This window comes from Ochotona curzoniae, unplaced genomic scaffold, assembly GCF_017591425.1.
Source record: "Ochotona curzoniae isolate NIBS_2020 unplaced genomic scaffold, NIBS_Ocur_1.0 contig_4797, whole genome shotgun sequence".
In the NCBI taxonomy this organism is placed as follows: Eukaryota; Metazoa; Chordata; class Mammalia; order Lagomorpha; family Ochotonidae; genus Ochotona; species Ochotona curzoniae.
Window position 1 is genome coordinate 1,492,162 of NW_024466390.1, and position 26,975 is coordinate 1,519,136.

The 26,975-nt window shown below is 39.3% G+C and overlaps 1 protein-coding gene across 1 annotated transcript; it reads left to right on the forward strand.

Annotated features, from left to right (window-relative positions):
- The first annotated feature begins 281 nt into the window (after window positions 1-281).
- LOC121161588 (coiled-coil domain-containing protein 7-like) lies at window positions 282-26,975 on the forward strand. The gene is made up of 10 exons (XM_040988054.1): window positions 282-359; window positions 3,002-3,077; window positions 7,156-7,186; window positions 7,585-7,674; window positions 9,615-9,688; window positions 11,319-11,370; window positions 14,397-14,462; window positions 15,507-15,689; window positions 21,289-21,326; window positions 26,855-26,975. The coding sequence occupies exons 2-10, from the start codon at window positions 3,034-3,036 to the stop codon at window positions 26,871-26,873; spliced, it is 597 nt and encodes a 198-aa protein (XP_040843988.1). The 5' UTR covers window positions 282-359; window positions 3,002-3,033; the 3' UTR covers window positions 26,874-26,975.

Genomic DNA, 26,975 nt, shown 5'->3' on the forward strand with positions numbered 1-26,975 from the left:
TAATAAGAAAGTGTTTCTATATAATTTATTTTTGTTGATGTGGGTTGTGTATTTAATCATATTCTCAATATAGAATTCATATGATTACACTGTATGATTTTTATACCTATGTGTTCAGTATGAGTTAATTTACCTTGCTATCAGAATAAAAGTGAAAGAATAATTTTATGCTATAAATTTCACACGTGTAGTCTCCTACATTTCAGTTCTTCCTTAAGTGTAACTTAAGCCATTATTTTTTACTAAAGTGTGGTTTATTTACCAAACATTTTGCAGGGATACAGAAAATCCATCCACTACCAGTCCAGAATCACCAACATCAGTGAGAAGTTATGAATCTATAGAGCAGCAGATTCAGGGTAATAATAGTTTATACATTTAGTCTTAGTTAGGTTTCCTGAATGTATCTGGTGGGAATAGCTCCTTCCCCTTCTAGCCCCACTTTCCCCAGATACAGGAAGAAAAAAGGAGATTGGAAGCAATTGTCTCATCCATTTCCTCTCCTTGCTTGACCCTCCCCACCCTAATTGGTGGCCCACAAGGGCATGCATCCTTCTCAATTATGTATACATCATCAAAAATAAAATAAAATTGGGCCCAGGGCAATGGCCTGGTGGCTAAATCCTCACTTTGCACTCACCAAGTTCTGATTGCAGTAGCCTCTGAAAGCACTGAACTTTATTTCCTCAACTCAATAGGTTGTGTTTGAGCAATGTGGCCTAGAAATTCCGGACAGTTAGCTGGGGTGATCATAGTCATCCTAGGACCATTTTTCCTTTGTTTTCCCTCTGTGTTGTGATCATTGTTTTCTAATTTCTGAATACTGCTATTTCATATGATTTTTGTCTCGTAATTAAGGTTGAAGTGTAAACCTGATTCCTGGTGAAATATCAGTGCCCAAACAGAGATCAAAATCTCCCAGCCACAAAATCAAGTTTCAACAGGATCAAATACAAGAGAATTTTTTCCCCAGCATTTATTTATTTGAAAGACAGATTTACAGAAGGAAGAAGAAGAAGGAGAGAGAAAAAGAGAGAGAGAATCTTCCATCTCCTGGTTTACTCTCCAAATGGCCAAACAACAAGGCTGAGTCAGCCTGAAGCAGGAGCCAGGAGCTTCATCTGGGTCTCATCTGGGTGTAGGGATTCAACTACTTGCACCATCTTCCACTGCCTTCTATCAGCAGGGATCTGAAAGCAAGTGGAGCAACCAGGACTTGAACCTAGCCCACCTGGGACGCCCATGTTGCAGGCAGCGGCTTAGCCATTGCACCATGATGTCAGCCTCCACAGTAGAAATTTTACGTATGATTCTTAAGGGAAGCAGAGAAGACAATTCTTTTACAATCGCTAAGTATCTTTTCCTAACATTTTGTTTTTCTTGAATGAGTTGTCAAGAAAGAAAAGGTTTATTTCATCTTGTAGTTTGAGGTGGCAGAATGAGGCAGATCTGCAGTCTGGCATGAGGTGGGGGTGGCTTATGACAGGTGAAGCAGCAGTCATTACATTGTGAGCCCAGAAGGAGAAAGAAAGAACACTGAGGCTGAATTTGGACTAAAATAGTCAAACCTCCCCTCAAGGACATGTGCCCAAAGACTCAAAGACCATCCACTAGCTCTGTGTCTCAGGTGCTAGCGTTAGATCAAGTTGATGTATCAACTTCAGTCAGTCAGCTTGGAACATTATGACTTCATTGTTTAAAATGCTGTATGAGTTCTGGGGAGACAAATCTTGCTGTGCCCATAACAGTATCACATGATTCTATGGACTGAATTGGCAAGAACTGGTACTTGAAAAGCATTGCTCCATTGTATTCACATGGAATGTCTTTCCATTTATTTAGATATCATTTGATTTTCTTAACCAGAATGTTATGTTTTTTCTCCAAATAAAGCCAATAAATATTTTGTTTCAGTTACAGCTAAGTGTTGAAAACTCTGATTTTATTGCAAATGGCATTGATTTTCTCATTTTGGTTCAACTCATTTGTTTCTAGTATGTAAAAAAGAAATTGCAGTTGAATCTTATGTCCCAGAGACTTGCAATTGTTTATAACTTCCAGGAGATTTTTTTAAAAAAGATTTATTTATTTGAAAGGCAGAGAAAGAAAAAGGGCAAAAATTGCATTCACTGGTTTACTTTCCAAATGGCTGCAACAGCTGGGGGCTGGACCAGGCTGAAGAGAGAGTCTCTCACATGGGTGTTGGATGTCCAAGCACTGTTAATGTTATTAATTGTGATGTCCCTTCACTTCTTTTCTGATGGTAGATATTTGAGCTGTCTCTCTCTCTCTCCCCCTCTCTCTCTCGTTCTAGTTAGTTTGGATATTGTTTTGTCAAATCTAAATTTTTTTAAAAAACACTTGAAGTTCGGACCCGGCGCGGTGGCGCAAGTGGTTAAGTCCTCGCCTAGCACGCCCCGGGATCCCATATGGGTGCCGGTTCTAATCCCGGCAGCCCCGCTTCCCTTCCAGCTCCCTGCCTGTGGCCTGGGAAAGCAGTCGAGGATGGCCCAAAGCTTTGGGAACCTGCACCCGTGTGGGAGACCAGGAAGAGGCTCCTGGCTTCAGATCGGCATAGTATCGGCCGTTGCGCTCACTTGGGGAGTGAATCATCGGACGGAAGATCTTCCTCTCTGTCTCTCCTACAATGCCATCACTACCACCTTCCCTGTATTTTTTGCCAATTCATAGTGTGAATCAAGTTATATAATCTCTGGGCTTAAATTTCTTGATTTGAAAATGGTGGCAGTATCTTCTTTGTTGGGTTATCTTAAGGATTAAGAGAATGAGAATCACGATGATGATTTGCACATACACCGTTTAACACGTTGATATCTATTTTCATCTTGAGGACTTTGTTCTTTAGTACTCATGGGATGCTGCCATCTCTTCTTTATGCTTGTGTAATTTTTGCATCCATAACAGTGTAAGTATAAGGTATGATTTCCATCACTTTATAATATCTTTATTATAATTTCCTATTTTATTTTTTAAATAATAGATGCTGCTAATTTAGAGACTCATCGGCTGGAGATGATGTTGAAAATGCTTGAAAAGCAGTCACATATGTTGGGGAAGTAAGCTTGATAAATGCATTTTTCTACTTATGAAAATGAATACACATTAGTTATAGCAATATTAGAAAGATAAGAATTTAAGATTTCTGTCAAAAATTAGAGTTCTTAAATCAATTTTATAAATAGTTTAAAAATTTTAAAGATAAATAGAATATAAAATTTCTGCTATAGAGAAACTGTTCCTCGAAAAAGTAAAAACAGAATTGCCAAATGATCCAACAACTCTACTTCTGCATATGAACCACATACTTGCACTCCAATTCATTGAGATGTATACAATAAATATGGTGAACTTCTAATACGTTAACCACACATCAATATGGTGGTTTTACTCATTTGTCACCACAGACCTAATCTCTCCATTAACCTGTACCTTGTAGTATCCAGAGAGGGTAATCATACTGGTTTTCAGAGGAGCCATTAGACTTGTCTTCAAGGTCTTGTCATACATTCTCCTGCTGTTGATTTATGGGCAGCAAAAGTGGACAAAAAAGTACAGGCTGAAAAGTTCTTTTGTTACTTATGGACTCAATTTCAATCCCTATTAGAGACTGCATTGGAGAGTGACCTATGAATGCGTAATTTACATCTAGAATCCAGTCCTGAAGTTCCCCATCATCACAGTCATGTAATCCTGATGAGAAAGCTGGTCTACAAAGAATTCTTCCATGACAATTTTTTTCTTGGGGGTGGGAGCAGAAAAGAGTGAAACATAGAGTCAGAAATCAGGGTAGGAGGCTGCCTAGACTTTCCAATATTCAGGTAATCTATCAGTATTAAAATTTCAATGCTCAGTTATGACACTGGCAAGACCAAGACATCCACCTGGTTAAAAATCAATGACAAGTTCAGAATTTTAAAAACCAAGTATTGAGTACAGATGCAAATGTTAAGAAAATTGTAGTATAGGGAAGGAATTCAATGCTATTAAAAGTGCAAACTTGTTTAAACTGAAGCAAAGTCAGATGATAAGCAATTGACTAAGATAAAATATTTGTGCATATGCAATAGAAAAGGATGATAATAATGTAACTTCATTAAAAAGCAAAATTACTAGAAAAGCAGGCAAAGCACATAAAGAGAGAATCCATGGCACATAAAATGGTCAGTAAGTGGTTTAATAGATGCCCAATCTTACATGTGGTCAGAGAAATGCAAAGCAAAATGAGGACAGTACTGCTATTTGCCAGTATAACACAAATGATATGTGATCAAGGTCTGACAGGAAGGTGGTATGATGGATTCTCTTACAATGCTAGTACAATAGAGAAATTTTCCCCTTTAAAGGATAATTCATTTGTTTGTATTAATTGCATTGCATTATGTGACACAGTGTTATAAGCACTGGGATTCCCCCACCCCTCCCTGAACCCTCTCCCCATGGTGGATTTCTCCACCTTGCTGCGTTACCACCGTTCAAATTCAGTTGAGGTTCTTTCATTGGAAGTATTTACCAAGCATAAAGTTCAGTGTCTTATTATCCTAGTGAGTTCAACGATTTCTTGACCTCTGGTCCGAAGGTAAAGCCAGCAAATTATCATCCCAATCGATTAAAAGCCCGAACAGCTATTTACAACCTTATGGCATTAATTGACATGGTATTGATTAATAATATGTTGATAGGAAAATGCGGTTTCTTTACTACATCCTGTGACTTCTTTATAGACATTTCAATTTTTGGTTTACAGTTTACTTAACTGTATATATGTTACATAGTGCAATAAATGCCCCTTTATTTACTCCAGGGACAGAAATACACAAAAGCTCAAGGAAACATAGAAAAGGAAAATTATTATATCATCACAATAGTAGCAGAACTAGAATCTCTTTTTTTTCTGGTGAGCAGTATGATTCAATAATCTGTGAATTATTATATGTTTAAAGAAAAATCCATATGAAGGACTCGAAAAAGTTCATGGAAAATTGTAATTAAAAGATGTCTATTGTCCATGAATCTTTTGAAGTAACCTTTATAGATTTTTTTAAAGAGTTATTATTATTTTTAAAGATTTATTTATTTTTATTGGAAAGGCAGATATACAGAGAGGAGGAGAGACAGAAAGGATCTTCCATCCGATGCTTCACTCCCCAAGTGGCCACAATGGCTAGAGCTGAGCTGATAGGAAACCAGGAGCCAGGAGCTTCCTAAAGGTCTCTCATGCGGGTGCAGGGTCCCAAAGCTTTGGACTATCCTTGACTGCTTTCCCAAGCCACAAGCAGGGAGCTGGATGGGAAGCAGGGCCACCGGGAATAGAACCAGCGGCCATATGGGATCCTGGCACATTCAAGGTGAGGACTTTAACCGCTACACTATGGCACCAGCCTGAAAGATTTACTATTTTTTTTTATTTGTAAGGCAGATTTACAGAGAAAAGGAGAGACACAGAGAGAAAAATCTTCCTTCCATTGATTCACTTCCCAAACGGCCACAATCGCCGGAGCTGAGCTGATCCAAAACTGATCTAAAGATCCAGGAATCTCTTCCAGGTCTCCCACATGAGTGCAGGGACCCAAGGACTTGAGCCATCCTCCACTGCTTTCCCAGGCCACAAGCAGGCAGCTGGATCTTGAATTGGCACCCATATGGGATGCTGGCAATTGAAAGTGGAAGATTAGCCTATTGAGCCATGGCGGCAACCCCTTAAAGTAACATTGAATTAATTATTCATAAACTCTTCAGAAGAATACAAGATGAGTTAATATGTCTCAACCCATATTATGAGACAGATATTATACTGATAGCATTAATAAACAGTATCACAAATAAAAATACAAGCCAATAACTGTTGTAAATATGAGCAAATAAGTCATCAACAAAATTCTAACACACTGCACCCAGCAACATACACAAATGATTAAATTACATGTGTAACATACCAGACAATAAAACAAAATGGTAACAGTAAGACCAGATCTCCTGAAACATTTCTAGGGCATGTCCATAATCATGGGTTATCGGGAGGTCCCAAAAGGGGAGTGAGAGTACTTAACACTAGAAAGGTATCTCATTCCAGGATGAGATCTTGCTCTTTTTTCACAGTTCACATGGTAAACTGATTGCTCCAAATTGGTTTCTGTACATGGAATTATAAGAATCTGCTTGCCCGGTTTAGTTGTTTGCTGCTACACATTTACTCACTGGATAGTTTAGAGTGCATAATGCTTAAACTGATGGGGCATCTGTGTTTCTCACCACTGCAGTTGATCGAATAACTGTAATTGTGTACTGATGTAAGTTTGTTTCATTGAATTATTCATACCCTGTACCAATGCCCTTTTAGTGGATGGGATGATCATTGTTTAACAATTCCTGAACACAGCTGATCAAGGCTGCTCCACTCTTCCAATTACAGCTGTATGGGACAGTCCTTAGGGTGGCACTAGCCAAGGTTTAAAGACTCCTGAGCTTCTAAGAGTCTGTCTCTGACTCATTTCTGTGATAGATTTCATCAGCTCGCAGCATTTGAACAGAGATTCATCTCAGAAAGACAAGATAGGTTTAGAACACAAGTATCAATTAACAATAGATATAATATTGATTGAGTAAAGAAGAGGAAATCATGATAACGTTGTTAGTCTCAGAAAAAGTATTGACAACACGCAATATTCCTTCATGATAAAAGATACTGACAAAACAGGAAATAGAAGAAATTTACTTAATACCCCAGAGGAAATCTATAAAGAACCCAGAGGTAACTTCCTACTGAATGGTGAGAGACTGAATTCTTTGTAAGGTCGGAATATTCATACCACTTCTCTTCATCATGTCAATGAGGTTCTTGCCAGAGAAGTTGCTAAGGAAAAGAAAGCAAGTGCATAGATTGGGAAGGATGGAGCAAAACTTTGTTTGCAGATGACATGATCTTGTTTGTAGAAAATCTTCAGAGTCACCAAAAACCACTAGACGTGTAGATCGGACATCTGAAATCCGAAGGCTAGAAATCAAATCTTTGGGTGACAACTTGGTACCTTACTTGTCTCATCTTAAAATCTTTACAAAGAAAATGCCTAGATGTGTTACAGAGACACAAATATCCATGTGGAATATTAATACATGACACATATTTCTGGTTTTCAGAGCCATAAAAGATCGAGATTCCTTGCAGACTGTAAGTCACATGCTCTCTATTTAAACTTGTACTTTGTGTTCTTTATAGACTCTACAAGTTGTCAGGACACATAATGCTGAATAAAGATCCCTGTACTCACTTCGGAAGATTTCAGCTGAAAAACTCAGCTTACCAGTTCTATTTATTTTATTAGACTTTATTATTACAATCATTTCACTTTGAAACTACTAATCATTATATCCTATGATATTCTTAATAGATTTTTAAATAGATTAATTGCTTCTCCTGTTTTTTTTAACCTCTTTTGCCTCAGTAATACCATCGATCCATTGTCTTCATGAATTGAAGCTTTCTTGCCTTAATACTTAGGTAGCCAAACCACCTTTCAAGACTGAGATGTTTGCGCTCCATTGTTACTAAAACCATGATATTTTTAGAAATGCCAACAGATGCAGGATGATTTTGAATTGTTATCAGAAGAGAAGACGATGCTGGAAAATGAACTATACCAGCTGAAGGGGACGGAGGTGGGTAAAATTTTAGTGCCTAACAATGTCTTAGAGTACCTAAATGGGGCTTATTATTTTAGGGAAGGGATCAAAGAGATATTTAAATGTCTTATAAAATGCTTTTAATATTAATACTGGCTGAGCTTTAAAGTAATATTCTAAATTACCATATTAGCTGTTAAAACCAAAAGGAAGCTACGAAAAGCATAAAGTCTAAACACTTCAAAGGACACTTCTAGATTAAGCCGTTACCTTTATTAACTTATCAGAGAGTTTTCAGATATATCTTAAATGAATTTTAGTACATCCCTGACAGTGATGTAATGTACACATTCCACTTCCCTGTTCCAGTGAAAGGCACAAAAATGCACCCTCCCCCCTAAAAAGAGTGTCTCTTTTGGATGTTCTTTTTCTCTTTTTGCCATTTTTATACAGCTTGTACAAATTACAGATAACAAAGCCAAGTAGATGGGATGCAAATTTTTATTATTAGGCATCTAAAACCCAAAGACCCATGGCTAAAGTATATTGTGGATAATTATCTCTGGTTGAATACGCAGCTTGCAAATCTTTCCCTCCATTCTATCACATGTCTGTTCACTCTATTGAGAAGTTTCTGAGTCTGGAAGAATCCCATCTCTCCACTTTGCCACAATTTGTAATTTTCCACCCTATTTTTCTCACCTTGCTGCACAAAGGCCTCTAGCATAATACCGAATAGAAATGATAAGCCATAAAGATGGTCATTTCTCATTTGTTTCTGATTTTATACATTCAGAGAATATCCTCTTGTTTTCTGTGGCTTGCCTCTCCTCTCTCTCTCTCTTTCTATCACATTAGCTATTTCCTTTTTTTTCCCGGCTCACTGTTTTATTAGGCTTCCAGCCTGTGCTCACTGCGCAATTCTAAAGCTACTTCCCCACTATTAATACATTTCTCAAACTTTTTGAGGAATTGTTTCATTTTACGTTTAACCCAGTGAGAAGTTGGCCTTTTGGTAAATCTGTTATCCATTGGATATTGCAGACTAAAGCAAGAAAAAAATCCCACCTCATTCTTTAATAGGTCCCTATTATTATGTTCATCTAAAATTTTCTTTCATGTAATTGTTAATTTTTAGCTTAATTATATAATGTGGACTTAGTAGGTTCAGCATTGCATTAGAACATCTGAACAGTTTTGCCTTAAGATTTGTCTTCAAATGCAAATTTTTCCAACAGCATCAGATACTTTGAGCATAATATGAATCCTACATGTATTCATGCACAGTTTCAGCTACCCCCCAAAAAATAATATTAGGTTAAAGCAAAAATCAGCTTGGTTCAACATGACATCATGTGAATTAGCTACCACACCAGCCCTTGTCTGGCGTTACAACTTTTATCTAATTTCAGATACCCCTGCTTTTATTACACAGTAAGTTGCAAGTTGTAATCTATTCAGTGTTCACTTGCACAGACAAGCTTCCAAGATAAAGTGCTACATTTTCTCATACTATGAAAATAGATCACAACTTTTATACAGTTGACTGTATAAAACTATAGGGTGCTACCATTTTGATTATGTTTCTATTTGCAAAAATGTGGCACTGGCAGTGTTTTTACATGATATGGGCCTAACCCATTTTTCATACATTCTACAAGTTTTATCACATGTTTTTGCATAATGAAATCATTCTCATGAAGGCATAATGTCACATTATGGCAGAACCAACTGTAACTTATCAGAGGAATTTTCCTGTTTTATTCTATGTCAATTCATAACTTGTAGACTGCAAAGCTCTGCTATAAATAGTCCAGCTGCAGGATGCATTGTTGCTTCTATTTAGAGAATCTTGCTTAAAACATATCATAGTGAATCTCAGCGTAAAATAGAAATCTCAGCAATATATATGATATTTCCCTAAAATGTTTTGTGTCCCCAACCATCTCTTTTCTGGATTGTATAAAATTGCACAGAGAGGAAAGTCTGCAGATGATCCAACAAAAAAAGGTGCAAAAGTGGAGAAGAAAAAAGAAAAGGATGCAGATGGGTGAGACATTGAAGACACGTGTCAATCTTGCTTTTCATTTTAGATAAACAATCCAAGATTATGTCAACATAATTTATTAGCAGGCTTTTGAAAACATACTAGCACATGTATAGCTTACTAACTGGACCAGCATAGGTGTTGGGAAAAGGGCAGAAAGGAAGAATAAATTACAAAAGTGGGTTAGAGTGGAGAATGAGCCACCAGACATTGAAGAGTAAGCAAACAGGTCAGGTCTTTAATCACAAGGAAAGAGGATTTACATGGTTTCCTCTCTGGTCTGGCTAATGCTTTGTAATTTGTTAAATCCCCAGATTTTTGTTTTGTTTTTAATTGTATTTCTTACTTGCACATTCTTTTTAAAATTTTCTTAAGTGATTTTAATTTTTTTTTATTAGAAAGGCAGATTTACAGAGAGTAGGATTCTCCTTCCACTGGCCCACTCCCCAGGTGGCTATAATGGCTGGAGCTGAGTGGACCCGAAGCCAAGAGCCAGGAGCCTCTTCCTGGTCTCCCATGCAGGTGCAGGGTCTCAAGGCTTTCGGTCATCTTCCACTGCTTTTCCAGGCCAAAAACAGGGAGCCAGATGGGAAGTGCAGCAAGCCAGAACACGAACAGACACCCATATGGGATCCCAGCACATGCAAGTCAAGGATTTAGCCACTAGGCCATTGTGCCATGCCCTACTTGTGCATATTTTTATAAAAACACCTATTTTTGTGTAGGTAGATTATTATAAAAGTGGGATTATTAAGTTAATATTTTCTTTCATATTTTGTAAAAGGATCAATGCATCTTGAAATTGCTTGGTCAATTCCTAGTATCAGAAGGTAGTTTTTGTTTTGTTTTGTTTTTTAAGATTTATTTTACTTACTTTAAATAGTTACAGAGTGGAATGCACAGATTCACTCTCCATTGACTCCAACATCTGCTTTGCTTTCCCAGGCTATTAGCAGGAAGCTGGCTTGGAAGTAGAGCAACCAGGACTTGAACTGTCACCCTATGGGATTCTAGCATTGCAGGTGGTGACTTAACTTGCTAAGTCACGTTGCTGGTCACTCCAAAGATACTTTAAGAAACTATAAACTTGGGCCCAGCATAATAGTGTAATGGTTAAAGTCCTTGCCTTGAATGTGCCAGGATCCTATATGGGCACCGGTTCTAATCCCGGCAGTCCCACTTCCTATCCAGCTTCCTAGGAAAGCAGTCGAGGACGGCCCAAATCCTTGGAATCCTGCACGTGCATGGGAGACCTGGAAATGCTCCTGGCTCCTGGCTTTGGATTGGCTCAGTACCAGCCATTGGGCTCACTTGGGGAGTGAATCATTGGACAGAAGATCTTCCTCTCTGTCTCTCCTCCTCTCTGTATATCCGCCTTTCCAATAAAAATAAATAAATCTTTTTAAAAAAAGAAACTATAAATTTATTTTCTGTTGAGTTCTTGTTTGATTTCATGGCCTCTGGCTTTGGCTTGGTCTAGTCCTGGCTATTTCAGGCATTTGGAGAGCGTGCCTGTGAATGGGAACTGCCTGTCCCTCTGTCATTCTCTCTCTCTCTAATAAAATAAAAATTTAAAATTGTAAAGCAAATGAGTGACACATTTCAAAAATGTCATTATGTATTTTAATTATAGGAAGATGTCTTTAATCAAGCAGGCTAAAATTAAAGAGTTGCTTAAAGCCCAGGTAAGACATATATTTATTCTATATGTTTATATTTGATTAATTATGTGTGTGACAATTATTTATATAGACATTATTATGAATAAGTTTAGGGTAGGAATGAATATGTACCAAAGTTCTTCCCAAGATGTATCTTTTTTGGCTTACTTTTATCGGCAGGTTTCAGAAAATAAAGTGGTATGTCCAGGCATATTTATGTCACCTCTGGATAATGAAAACCACTCTGAGTTCCTCAACTACAGCTAGTGTTATCAAAGAAAGAACTTCACTGGGAGTTTTAATAGGAACTTACCATTATATGACTTATGATAAATTCCATCTATTTGAAACTGATAGTTTCCATGGTCAAAATGGATAAAATAATGGTAACTCTGTCTAAAACACGGTATGACTTGTAAGAAGAAAATAAAACATTTTATGAGCTTAATGGCTTACTCTGTTTCATATGATCCAATAAAATGCATGCAAGTAATTCATTATTTCAATCTGGCTTTGGAATAACCTCTTTTTCTTTAGCTACAAGTTAATTTGTGAACAACCATTGCAGTGAGTGGCTGAAGTTGTGCTTGAACGATTCAAGAACTAGATCATATAAATTCAGGAAGGGATGAGAGTGATGCGTGAGCTGCTGCATCTAACCTGTACAAGTGAACTGTTTAGTTTTCCACTGCTGTTTCTTAGCTGTGTCCTATGATGGTGCTGTCCACAAGCTGCCACAAAGCTACCGGCTGGGCGCGACTCCATTCTGGAAGTTGGAGGGTTCCTCGGATTTTGCAGAGATGGTTTTCAGTTTCTGGCTACACGGCTTTTTCCTGAGGCAGTTCATATTACAGCAATTTTATGTGGCGACAAGATGAAACACATCAATTTTTTTTTTAGAAGCGTTTTCCATTTTCTTTCATCACACCCCTTAAAGAAGTCACAAGGGGTAGGAGTAACACACATACAGGGTAGGAGGAACTGGTGGCAGTCATTTCCAGCAATAATCCACCATATATTCAATTTTGGTAAATACCCTATTGAGATAAAAATTCGGCATATTTTCCATGGTTAGATCTAGCCATTACCTATGCTGATCAAATTACTCTAAAATTTGAAGCAGATTTATTATTTCTCTTGTGACTGGATAGCTCTTCTCTCTGGGTAGGTTCAACTTAAGTGCAATATCCTTTCTTTAAAAAAAAAAATTATTTATACTCTTTTTTGGTAGTCAGACTTACAGGGAGGGAAGGAGAAACAGAGATTTTCCATCTGCTGATTCATTCCCCAAATGGCCACAACAGCTAGAGCCAGGAGTTTCTTCTAGTTCTCCCATATGGGTGCAGGTCACCAAGGACATGGACCATCTTTCACTGCTTTTCCAGGCCACAAGCAGGGAGCTGGATTGGAAACGAAGTAGCAGGAACTCAAACCAGCACCCCTATGGGATGCTGGCACCACAAACGTTAGCTTGCTATACCATGGCACCAACCCTTAGGATGAATATCTTGAGATGATTTTACTCCTGTGTGAAGTCTCCATCTGGATTAGGCATAGTTTTTTTCTTCTCCCTAACCCAAACTAGTTTTCAGGAGGGCTTTGGGAAGGAAGGTAACACAGACATACCATGAGAGCTAAGTCACAGACCAGCTGAGTTTCATGGAACAAAGAAGCAGACTCCAGCTCTGGATGGGAATTTATGTTCATTTGTATTCTGTCCCAACGGAATGCATTCTCCTCCCCTTTCTCCCTGCGTATAAACTGTAGTTTTCTTTGGGCCTGTCTACTTGTTGTCCATCTTGAATCTACAGATTTCACTGTTTGGGGGAATTTCTAGCTCTAATTTTTCAAAGATTTCCCTACTTCATTTCACCTTTGCTCTCTCATTTGTGGGACTGCAAATATGTTAGATGTTTGATAGTCTCCCACATTTTCCAGTGTGTCTGTCATTAAACTCTGTTCTTTGCATTTTGATCAGATATTTTCTGTTGATGTGTGCTTAAATGGCTTGACTTTTTTTTTTCCCCCACTGTCAAATCTGATCTGTTCCTAACACCATTCCTTAGAACTTTACATTCAGATATGATATATTCAGGACTAGAATACCCTTTTGACCTAGTTTGTTTTTAAAAACATATTCATGATTTCTTTCATTCTGAGCATATATTTCTTTACCTTGGGCACTATTTTAATAGCTGCTTTAAAAGTCTAGTGTGCTAATTCTAAATATCTGGATTTTCTTGACTCTTTGTCCACGATCTTTTATTTTAAAAGCAAATCTCATTTTTCTGTTTCTTGGCCTGTCAAGTAGTTATAAATTGTGCCGTGCAGATTGCAACTCGCAGGTTGTTACAACTCTGATCCTGTTATATTAGTTTGATGATAGGTGCTCCGTCCCCCCCACTTTCATATATAATTCCCATGTTTGTCCACAACATGTAAATGATATATTTAGCAAGCAGCTCAAACTGCATTTCAGTCCTTTTAGCTCTGACTGGGCTGCTTAGAGCCTAGGTGCTTGTGGTTCGCTGTTCCTGTCTGCTCTACAGGGGTTGGTGTTTGCGTCTTGGCCACAACTTTGGATAGTCACATGTGGCAGAGTTTGTCCCACAGAACCTGCTTAGCCACACCAGAAGCAGCCCTCAAACTGTACTCCAGCTGATGAGAACAGGAGACTTTCTCACGTGTGACTGAATCCATTAATGCTCACAGCTGGACTGTTTGTTTGGTGTAACTAGTAAAGATTCTCCTTTTGGTAAAATTTCCAATGTCACTGCTTAAATATCTGAGGCCTAGAGGGAAAGGAGGAATGGAATGCTTCACTTAATCTAGTCACAATTTGCAGGATTCCCAGTCAGTTTGCCTCTTGGAAATCAAGAGGAAGTTGTAATATCCAGTAATAACCAGCTTGGTGCCCCCAGAAGTGTATGGTTAAATGCTTACGCTTCAGTCATCATCTTGACTGCCTGTGGATTTTAGAAAAATAATAATTGTAAAAATAGACTAATGAAAAGTTGCTAGAATAAATATACCTTCTTTCTTCTTCCTAGAAAACAGCAGGTGCTCTGGAAGTTGAAAATAAAATCCTTCAGGAAAAACTGAAGCAGGCTTTACAGGTAAAGGATATCACGTTCCTTTAACATTATCAAGAAAAGAAATATCCACAGAAGGGGCCGCTGCCATGGCATCACACTTTAAGCTGCCACCTGCCATGGCGTCATTCTTGAGCTCTGTTTCAAGTCCCTGCTGTGCCACTTCCTCTTCCTAATGAGCCTGGGAAGGCTTCAGGAGACCACCCAAATGCTTGAGTCCTGACCCATGTGGGAGACTTGGAAGGAGTTCCTGGCTCTAGGCTTTTACCCAGCAGCCCTGGCCATTGCACTCATCTGGGGAATAAACTAGTACATAGAGGTTCTTAATAGAATGACAACTTTTTTTAAAAATAAATCTTTATACCATCTGCCTGACTTAGGATATGTTAGTATTATTCAATAGGATCCATCAGCAAGATGCTGGATTAGAAGTGATGCCAGGGATGTAAGTATCCCAAGAAGAGGGTTAACCCACTACACCAGAATACCCACTCCAAATGTTTACACTAGCTACTAGTTGTATTTGCATATAATTATAAAGGATATACATCAAAATGTTAAGAATAATTTGTTGTAGGTTATTTGTGAATTATCTTCTTGTTGATCTATTTTTTCATAGAAGTAATATAACTAAAACAATAAAATAACTAACTAAAAATGTAAAAATGACATTGTAAAGAAAATTTTCAGTCAAGAAATAAATTATTCTCTGCATTTTTTTCATTCTTTGATATTATGGGTATGAATTATCTTTTTTACAATCTGCCTCTTATTGAATTTTAATTTGCCCACTTAATAAGTACAGCCTTAAGAAAAAGAAAAAGAAAATTCCAAGTATAAAAATAGTCCTAAAGAGATTTTTTTCTCCCATAGCTTTTGATTTTAAATGTGGTGCTATTAAAATGTTGGTTTTAGCAATTACTTAACTTAGCTTCTTCCAACTCTGTTAAAGTCAAAGTTGAGAAATAAGTTGAGCATAAATATATATAGATTTTAAAGGTTTCAAGACTGGCAGGAAAATATCCTAGACAACGGCACTTGACGAACTGGAATTTCTTCAAAAAACAGGAAGCTGAAAGGACGAGGAATCAGCTGGACTACCTCCTAAGTCAAGAGCAATCCAAGACAGCATTGGAAATGGATGTCACCAAAACAAAAGTTAAAGATGAAGATTTGAAAAATCAGCCCTCAGATCAAGTTCCTGATACGAATGAATCAAAGATCATTGATAACATGTCAGAACACTCACAGGTAAGGAAGTACCCAAAATAGAAGCAGCGGTGAGTGCTGTAGAAAGTTATTTTTTATATGATCACTTAATTCATATATATGAACTTATTTATATATATTATATATAAGGCATATATATGCTTTTTAAATTTAGACTTTGCCTTTTAGTTATTAGTATATCAGTTTATCATTGCCTTGAATACCATGCTATGAAATAAACTGTGTAACTTCACGGTATTGTTGAGATAGATTTCAAATACAAGTCTTTTTTTTTTTAAGATTTATTTTATTTTCATTGGAAAGGCGGATATACAGAGAGGAGAGACAGAGAGGGAGATTCTCCCTCCGATGATTTGCTCCCCAAGTGAGCACAACGGGCCGATGCTATGCCGATCCGAAGCCAGGAGCCTCTTCCGGGGCTCCGAAGCTGGTGCAGGGTCCCAAAGCCTTGGGCCATCCTCAACTGCTTTCACAAGCAGGGAGCTGGAAGGGAAGCGGGGCTGCCGGGATTAGTACCGGCGCCCATATGGAATCCCGGGCGTGCAAGGCGAGGACCTTAACCACTGCGCCACCGCGCCGGGCCCATCAAATACAAGTCTTTTTATGCCTGTAATCATGTCTGAGTTATCTCCCCTTGTCTAGGTAGTTACATTTGAACACTCAGGTTGTTAATAGTTCAGTGGCTTGTATTTTCCAGGGTTTTTTTTTTTGTCTAAATCCAAAATGAAAGTTTCATATAGACATGTTAAATACAAAAGAAGCTAGATGCAAAAGTAAAATGAATCATAACCAAAAAAAAAGGGAAGGAAAAGAAAAAAAAAGTAACTTTGTTATCTAATATGCCATGCTTGTTACTTTCAAATGTGCAAGTTACTCTAATTTTTAGTGGCTTACGTATAGATTAATGTATACCTGACATCTTGCATTTACAGCTTAACACTCAACAAATGTCTCTTAATTGTTGGAATTCTTGACATATACAATAAATATAATGCCGTTTACTCTGATTGGCCTGTTCTGATGAATAATGAAACAAATTAAATAAACAGATACTGGAAATTGAAGGGAAATTGTTCATACTCACTGTTTCACCATCTGCTCGTACAGTAATTCTTCAGTTAACTGTCATAATCTTGGTTTTGTTCTCAACCACTCTTTGCAGCTGTGCCAAGGTCACAAAAAACAAAACAAAACAAACAACAAAAACCTTGCTACTGTTTGGAAGGAAGCTTCATGGCTTTATCTCACTGTTTCTCTTTCCAGCTTTTGACCGTAGTCTGTAGTTTGTTTTAGGAACAGCATAATTACTCGACTTTCCTTTTCTGCCAGATACTCCTCTTTGGTCTATTGCTTTATCCATTCTTCAACTTGGTATTTCCTAGGGTTTTGTCTAGTTTCAGTCCAAAAACTCTCTCTGAGCATGCTCATAGCTATTGTGCCTTCCAGTGCCACATACATCTCTTATCTCCAGATCATATGCATTGTCTAGCGTTTACTTGAATGGGCTGCAGAAGCTGGAACTCATCATGTCTCCTCATGAACTGGCTTCCTTCTTCTCAGAACGGATTCATCTCTCAGCATTTCTAATTTTCTGGCATTCTCATCTATTTAATTGCTGAAAATATAAATTTGGGGAAGCGTTGTTTTCCCTTCTGTTCCTCTGTCTCAAGCCAATTCTAAGTGATAAAATTCTGTCTCAATTTCACTGAAAATTCCCTTAATCAAGCTTCTAAGAGAACTCTAAATGGTCTCCCTCTCTCCAGCATTGACTATCTTAGGTCCAGCCTGCCCTTATCTAGACATCTTTCAAAAATGTATTATCTAGAGAGCCAGCACCATTGCACAGCAAGTTAAGCCTGCACCTGTGCTGCCAGCATCCCATATAGAAGCTATTCTAGTCCTGTTTCACTTTGAAACAAACTCCCTGGTAATGGCTTGGGAACGCAGTAGAGAGTGTCCCAACCTCTTGGGCCTCAGTGCCTACATGAGAGTCCTAGAAGGAAACTGCTGGCACTTAACTTCAGCCGGCCCAGCCCTGGCTGTTGTGGCCATTTGGGGAGTGAATCAGCAGGTGGATGATCTCTTGCTCTCTCACTCTCTCTCACCTTCTCTCTTTCTCTCTCTCTCTCTCTCTCTCTCTCTCTCTCTCTCTCTCTCTGTGTGTGTGTTGCTCTCAGGCTCCACAATTTCAAAATTTTTTTTATGAAGAATATGTACTTTTACACTCTCATGGAACTGTTTTTAGGCCTCAGATGGCCTCTGGTTTGAGACAGCAGAGCGTTTCCATGGAAAGTTATCAACCCAAGAGCAGAAATGTGTGGCTATCCAGATAGATATATGGGTAAAAAGAGAGGGGATCATGGCAAGGGAACACAGAGAATCTTAGAAATGATATCCCAACACTTGTGTCATACCCAAATCATTCGAAGCTCATGGAGTTACTGGGGTCATTCCACACCTTATGAAAGGAAATATCATACCACTGACACATACCACTCCTCTTAAGGAGGAGATCACAGGGAGCCATTTTGACAAAAGATTGTGGAAACTCCTAAATTGAATGTCAAATGCATCACTGTGATCTTCACTATTCAAACTCCATGGAAGTTTTTTTTTTTGAAAGAAATGTGACAACTTTTATTATTTTATGATACAGTTCCATAAGCTCTGGGATTTCCCTTTCCCCTTTTCCACATCCCTTCCCCCCACTAACTTCCCCTATGTTATTACAATAGTATAGTACTTCATAAGCAGTCATAAGTCCATCATTCCACTATTTAACTACATCCTGACATTGTAGATATGGACAATGGCAGAGAGTCCAGCATCCCATTGTCCAGATATGTTTAACAGTTTGATTGGGAATCCACCTTTGATTTGGAAGTAGAGATGCATATTGCATTATATCTTTACATCTCGGTATGATAGTCTCTATTACACAATTATTATAGATCCCTTTAAATGAAAAGCCATAAAACAAAATCAACAACTGGAAGAAAAATAGAAAATTTACAACAACATGAAGTTAAATAACATGTTACTGAATGACCAATGTGTCACTGAAGAAATGAAAGGGAAAATTAAAAATGTACTAGAAGAAAATGATGCTACTGTGTGACTTCTCTGTCAGTGAGGAACTTAATAAGAAAAAAAACTTTTTGAAGAAATGAAAATAAAAATAGACTATCAAAACCCTTGAGATGCAGCAAAAACAGTATTGAGAGGGATATTTATAACATCAGGTTCTTAAAAAATCAAAATATCTCTTAACTTCATGGTATTGTTAATTTCTTCCATTTGTTGAATTTGTTTTGTGGCTTTTCACTTAATGGGATGTATAGTAGCTGTGTAATGGAGACTGTCATATCTAGTGGCATTTAACTTAACTTCATGGCATTGTAAATTTCTATTTTTCATTCTATTGTTGATTTTGCATTGTGACTTTTCATTTCAGGGGATGTATAGTAACTGTGTAATGGAGACTAACATGTCCAGATGTGAAGATACAATGCAGTCTGCATCTCCACTTCCAGAACAAAGATGGACTTATAATGAAACTGTTTACTATATCTTGACAATAGGATGCTGGACACTCTGCCATTGTCCATGCCCGCAATGATGAACATATGACTTTGTATGAAGAACTATACTCTAGTAATGATATAGGGGAACTCAGTGGTGGGGGGTGGAAATGGGGAGGGAATAAGTGAAATCTCAGGAACCTATGGAACTATATCATAAAATGATAATAATAATAATAATAATAATAATAATAATAAAAGAGTAAAGGTAAAAAACTCAAATGACCTAATAATGCACCTCAATAACTTATTGAAAAAGTGAACAGAAAGTCAGAAATGATTTTTAAAAAGCAAAAATAAATGGATATGAAACTAAAAAATTATACATTGCAACAAGTTAGAGCCATTTTTTTTAAAGAAAATTAGCAAAACAAACTTGTAGACAGACTAGCAAAGAAAAACAAGATGGTAAAACAAGTAAAATTAGAAAGGAAAACGAAAACATCCTAAGATACTGGTAAAGTGATCTCTTCTTGCTGAATGGATCCTTCGAGCATTATGTGGTATTCTTCATCACTTTTAATATTGCTCGTGTCGAAGTGTATGTTATCTGGTGTAAGAGTGGCTACACTAGTTTCTTTTTCCTTTCCATTAGCCTGGGATATCGCTTTCCATCCTTTCAATTTCAATTTCCACCTGTCCTTGTTGGTGAGATATGTCTCTTATAGGCAACAGATAGATGGGTTTGGATTTTTGATCTGGTCCACTAATGTATGATGTTTAATTGATGAGTTTAATCCATTTACATTCAGGGTTAATATCAATAGGTGGTAAATTGATCCTATTGGTCATTTTAGCAATGGGTTGTTCATTGTTTGATTTAGCCTTCTGTTGTTATTTTACTTGGATGTTCTTCACATTTGCCTTTGGTTTTGGTAGGTACTATTTCTTTTCTTTGCCAATAGAATATCTTTAAGCATCATTTGAAGGCAAGTCAGGAAGAGGCGGATTCTTTGAGCTTTTCTGTACTGTGGGAGAATGTTATTTCATTTTCAAAGACAAAGGAAAACTTTGCTGAGTACATTATTCTGGGCTGACAAAAACTGGGACATGTGGAAAGTCATGAGTGGTTTCCCTCTTTGTCTCTCTCCAGTGCCCAGGATTAGGGAGTCACCAGATGTCCTAAATCACTGGGTTGTCAGTGGTGCTGCTCTTGCCAGAACCTGCTGGCCATTATGTCTGAAGCAGAGCCTGGCAACATTTGATGCACTGGCTGCCCCAAAGCCAAGCTTTGGCCTGAGTCCCCAGCCTTGGATTCGGCCTGGCAGGGGCACCACCCCCCCATAGCTGCCACACTGTGGGGAGCTGCAAGCCACCCCTAAACCCAAAGCCAGGACCCCTCCCAGACTTGGCCTGGCACAAGGTTTTGCCGGCAGGGAGGAGCTAATACTTTAATCCAGTTCCCATGTTTCCCAAAAAGTTTGTGGGAAAATGGAATTATGAGATGTTTATTTGATGCAAACAATTTTGAAATCATGTATATTTATTCACAATATACTTGGTTACTTTTCTGCAAGTTTTTCAAGACATTTCTCACTTTTAATATTCCTTCTAAATGCACATTTCTACTTGATTTTTTTTACTAAATATTAATGCTTCTGCATGAGACAGTGCAATGTTTTAACACCTATATACAATTTATTTTTTAAAATGTATAAATTGCCAAAAAATGTGCAGATTGATATGTTATATAGCATATTAGTATTACATGTCTTTCAAAAAGAATACTTGAAAATCATATAAGATCATATCATATATAGGATTATAAGATCATATAATTATGTAATGGTAGTTTCAAAGTAATTTGTTTAGTGAAAGAATAATCCCCCTTACTTTTACTTTATAAATACAATTTTGTAATCTGCTTCTCTCCCAAAAAGTCTCCTCCAAAATCAGGCTGTGATCATTTGTTAGATTCTTTGATGTCTTAGCCTTACAAAATTCTTATATTAAAATATTGTCTTGAATGGTATGATTAACATATAAACATTTTATATGGATAATTAGAATACTTAAATTTAGTATTATCCCTATCACAGGACTCAACCATCCAGAATGAAGAATCATTAAAAGAAAGGTAAAATATTTTTAATTGCCCTTTTTATAATTTTATCAGTCTATATGCCTAGGTGATAAAAAGAGCCATTCCGTGTCATAAGATTGATTTGTGTCTTTCCTCACAATAGTGTACTGTTGTCTTTTAAGTAATTCTAAACACAAAATGTTTGTAATATAGCTTTTTTCCATTTTTTAAATTATATTTTTGACAATCTTTACATAGTTAATTAGGGTAAAAAGGTTCAAGGGACATAGGAAAGTGGGTAAAACTATAATTTCCATATCGTTTCCTTCATGTGTCTGGGGTAAAGGGGGATATTAAGGGAGACGCTTCACCCATTCTCCCACCCACCCACACCAGGTCCCTGGTGTGGGGCATGCTCTGAGATTCTTGCTCAGGTGGTTTTGATAGTTCACCAGTTCTGAATTGCTGCCAATCTCACCACTCCAAGCACGATGATGTCATTGAAGAATCCACTGATTGACCTAGTCCATCTTACAATCTCCGTTTGCCCAGTTTTTCACTGCCAACATATAGCTGAGGTGGTTGATTGACTTGTTCTGTCCTCTGTATTTTCATGGTTAGGGTTCTGAATCCAGCAGTTTGATTGGGGAGATCCCCAAAGAAGCTTTGTCTGAGGTGTTCCCAGACCAGAATCTTGTATGTACTAGCACATACAGGGCCGGCACAGCTGGGCCCCAATCCATCACCCCAATCAGCTGGTTGTTGCAATTGCTGGGTTGGTTCTATTTCCAGCCCTGATTTCCACTGGAACCAATGGGTGTTGAAGTCCAGCCTGGTTCTGCTCAGCACACACTTGGCCCTCACATAAACCAGTGGGAGCTGCAGCCTAGTCTGAGTGACCCACAATAACCCCCACCAGGCCCACCCCCTATCCTGGTTTGCCAGTCTGTGTAGCAGACTAGTCCAGTCTGTCCCACATCCCATTTGGCTCTCGTACATGTCAATGGGTATTAAAGCCTAGTTTCATCTAACCAGCTCAACTATCCAACCCTCACGGATGTTGTTGAGTGCCTTTCTGTTAGCCACCCCAGCCCCTGTCCTAGGTTTTGTGCCCTCCCGTGGAAATGGTAACCCAAGAGGGAAGAGCCCACTATTTCCCTCCCAGGCCATTCCCACTACCGGATTATGCACTCTCCAGGTGGTTCTGTGGTTTAACTTGACAGAATTAGCCCCCAGTGCCAACTTCTGCCAGCTGATGCTGTGGTTAAGCCCAGTAAACCCTCACCCACTCTGATTGTAGTTTGCACCAGTCGGAACAGTCAGCCCAATTTGGCCCTTCTTCAATCTAGCTCACATGAGGCCCACATGCGTTGTAGCCCTGCTTAGTCTGGTCTGCTCCCATCCCAGGTCACGATCTCCAGTGGGAGTGAGTGTCCAGCAGGGGAACCCCCCCCCATATTCTTCTTGCCTGCTCCGCCCCTCCCTTCCTGATTCTCATGTGTGCTGTTTCGGCGCTGCAGTCACATCCGGTACTGGTAACTTCACCGTGGCATTCTGTAGTTTGCCCTGGTTTTTGTCACAACCAAACCTGGTCCAACCCACACTCTGTTCTGGTGCTTGGATTTGCCAGTGGATGATGTGAACTGATTCAGCCTGGTCTGCCCCTGACCCATGCCAATTGTATGCCAGTGGGAAACTTTCCATGGCCTGTTCTGGGCTGTTTCCTATCATGTTTCTTGAGCTTACCTGCCGGGTCTGTGTTCTGCCAGAGGAGTTGGCGAGGCTCCTCCATTAGAACCTCTCCCAATGCCAGATTTTGCACATACCCAGCGGGTCCATGAGCCAGTCCTACTCAGTTCACCTCCTGTCCTAGCACGAACAGTGGCTTTTCCTGACTGGCCTTCAACCCAAACTGGTCCTTGCTGTTGGATGTTTCAGCCCAACCATGGCTTGTCCATACCCACATACAGTTCACACATGGCTCAGTAAGGGCTAAGACATAGCCTAGTCCATCCCACTGCTACCCACTGGTCCTCTAGAACACCAGACAGTGTTGGAGTCTGGCCCGGTTCGGTGCATCCAATCCCAGTCCACACTTGTGCCAAGGGAGACTACAACCGTATCCTAATCAGAACGCAGCCCCCATTCCAGCCCCGTGCTCCTTGGTGGGAACCTCCACCCAGCTGTGGTGTCCCCTTAGCTCCCCAACCGGGTCTGTTACTAGCTGTAGATTGTGCGCACGCCAGTGGTTGCTCTGACTCAGCTTGGCACAGCCCCTCAATTGTCCCTACCCCTGCCTTAGACACTGTGGCTTGGCGTCTCTGACTCACACAGACCAGTAGGTATAAGAACCCAGCTCGGGCCTGGTGCGATAGCGTAGTGGTTAAAGTCCTCGCCTTGCACGCCAGGATCCCATATGGGCGCCAGTTCTAATGCTGGCAGCCCCACTTCCCATCCAGCTCCCTGCTAGTGGCCTGGGAAAGCAGTTGAGGATGGCCCCAAAGCCTTGGGACCCTGTACCCACATGGGAGACCTGGAAATGCTCCTGGCTCCTGGCTTCGGATTGGAGCAGTTTCAGCCGTTGCGGTCACTTGGGGAGTGATCTTTCTTTCTGTCTCTCCTCCTCTCTGTATATCCTTTGCAATAAAAATAAATAAATCTTAACAACCAAAAAAAAAAAAAAAAAACCCAGCTCGGCATGACCTGTGCTCCATCCTGGTTTCTAATTTTGCTTGTGGGGTAAGGTTTGCTCAGTCCTGCCCAGTACACCCCATTCCATTACCAACTCACACATTGGCCAGCCATTGGAGCTACTTTGCCAAGCTTGTCTGACCCCCAGGTCTGGACCACATGTTCACCAGCGGGAGCTATGACTCCAAGCGAGTTTCTCAAGTTCCTCCACTTAATCCACTCCCAGACCCAGTTCTCATACATGCCATTGGGTTTTAGGCCAATGCCCAGCGAAGTCTGGCCTTCCATTTGGCCTGTATGAGCTGGTGAACGTTGCAGCCTGGCCCACCCCACACCCTATTCAGGATGCACATTCGGGTACTGCTGCCTTGACCAGTCCAGACTATTGCGGGTTCCTTTACCTGTGATTGATGGAAGGCTCCTTGATCACATCTAGCTTAGTCCGTCCTCACGCCAACTCTTGAGCTAACCGTGGGGCTACTATTTTCACAGGATGTGGCCCACACATCCCCCACAGAATCTACCCCTAGATATGGTTGGTTCTCTCATGTGCTAGTTAATGCCATGGCCCTGCCTAATTTGACCCATCTCCTGATCCATCATCATGTCAGATAATAGGATAGGATCCTGCTATATAAGCTTCGCGTCTTAGCTTTTGCGTGGTCAGCATTGTTCAGTGATTACAAGTTCTTCAAAGGAAAAGTCTTCCTGTCATTGGGAATCTTTAGGATTGATTCACATCCCAGAAGCACAGTGGATTTAACATCGAGCTACCTGAGCAGCAATTCAAAGAACCAAAACTCCAGAGCTCGTGGCCGGGCAGCCAGCAGGCAGAGCTTGGCACCAAATAGCATGCTGGTCACCGGGGTCAGCTTACCACGTGCACGCAGTGACTGGAGTCAGGGAAATGAGCATGGAGATGCCCCGGTCTGGCATCCAACAGCAGCCAGTAGGCTGCCGGAAGTTTCAAACCCCCAGACCCAAGTTCATGCCCCTCCCCAATCCCATCCCCTGCTCAATGATGGTGACGGGTGGGCTCCAGGCCTGCCCGGTCCCCAAGACCCCCCCCCATGGTGTACTCACCCCGAAGGGTGCAGCTCCTGGAGCCCAGGCAGGCCCAGGGACAGCTCACCACGTGTACGCGGTGGCTGGAGTCAGGGATCTGAGTATGGAGATGCCTTGACCTGGCACCCACCCTATTTGTAATATTAAACACCAAAACCTGATAGTTTGAATGCAGTCAAACATCAAACATTTTAAATGTAGACCGGTCTAATGTTTAAACATATGTTTACATATGTTTTCTTATCTAGCAGTAGTAAAAGAAGGTAGCTGACCTTTATTTTGAATTTAGTTGTCATCAAGACTCGAGACCTAGATACATACTATACTCTGTACTCTGTTAAGAATTGTTTTGCCTTACATTTTTACTGAGACCAGGTCTTCCACATGAGTAAAGGGTCTCAAAGAATATGAACCATGCTCCTCGGTTTTCCCAGGCCAGATCAAAATTGGAGCAGCCAGCACATGAACAGGTGCCCATATGGCATGCCAGCATTTGCAGGTGAAGGATTAGCTCATTGAGCCACCACACCCGATCCTGATCACGCATATTTTAAGAGTAAATAAGAGAGAAAGTTAGACACAGATTTGCTTATTACTTTGTAAATGTATTATAGGTAATTTTCCTGTCATTTATTCCTTTGTATTTTAAATGTATATCTGGTCAGGACTGTGAACATTGAAAAAGTAAGATAAATGTTTCAAAAATTATTTTACTTCTCATGGGTGCTTAATCATCTTAGCACTCATGTAGAAAAGAAACAAAACATGATGCTCTTACATTCATACTGGTTATAGTTGAACATGACATGACTTCTATAGTTTTTCTGAGGAAATAGAAATGCTATGAATCTAATAATTTATTGTGCTAAAGAAGATAAAGTGACCACTTTGGATATCAGTTGTTTTAATGTTGAGCATCTAGTTGTTGCTGGTGCCTTTGAGGAATTTCAGGAAACAGAAACATTAGTTAATAAAGAATTTTGAAGAGACTCTGTATTCTCTGGAAGCAAAGGAAGATCCCAATTATTTCCCACAGATCATTGGGAAAACATGTGAATTAATGTTAGTATAACGTTTCAAATGGAAGAAGCATTTGATGAGAACAGACTGAGGATGATAAGCAAAATGTGGATATTAAGATCAGAACAAAAATACAGCAGGAATACCAAATAATCTCCTTTTTCCCTCCTAGAAATATTGACTGATACAATATTCCTTAATTTCAGAAAGATTATTTCAATTTAATTTAGTCCTAATAAGGAAAGTTTGAGTTAGAATCTATATTACCAGATGTAAAAGGATGGCAAATAAATGCTTTTTGCCCACAAAACCCTGAGTAAGGCAGGATGCTAAGTTAGTGTATTAGTAAGTTAGATGTGAAATTCACAAAAATAGATAGGACATAGTGCAGAGGGTACATTCTGTAAAACTTACCAAAAAGCAACATCAAAAAGAACACTTTTTAAAAAGGCTGGAATGAAAAATTGCATAGCATTTTAATATGAGAGAGACAATGGGGTTAGCTTTTCACAAGGGAAGGTGGAAATAGGAGAGTTCCAGTTGGACACAGCTTTGCTTTGAGGCAAGGTTGAAGGTATTTAGAATTTCCAGGGTACAAAGGGAAAAAGTCAGTAATTCATTTTATTTGGAGTCTAACTAAGGATAACAGTGGGAAATAGAACATGAAGTAGATTGTTTTCGATTGTTGGATTTGATGGAACTGTCTGTAACAGCTTTATGTTAAATTTTGGTAAAGATAACAAAAATACAAACTTGTAGCCCATGGCTATGTTACTTACCAACATTCCTTTCGGGTTGCTTCCTAGACCCCAGCAGGATCTCTGAGATACTTTGGAACAGTCCCCCAAGCCTGCAGAGCTGGATGGAAGCGAAGGAGACCTGCCTAGATACATGGTATTGCCTACAATAAAGTACATCTTTTTTGCA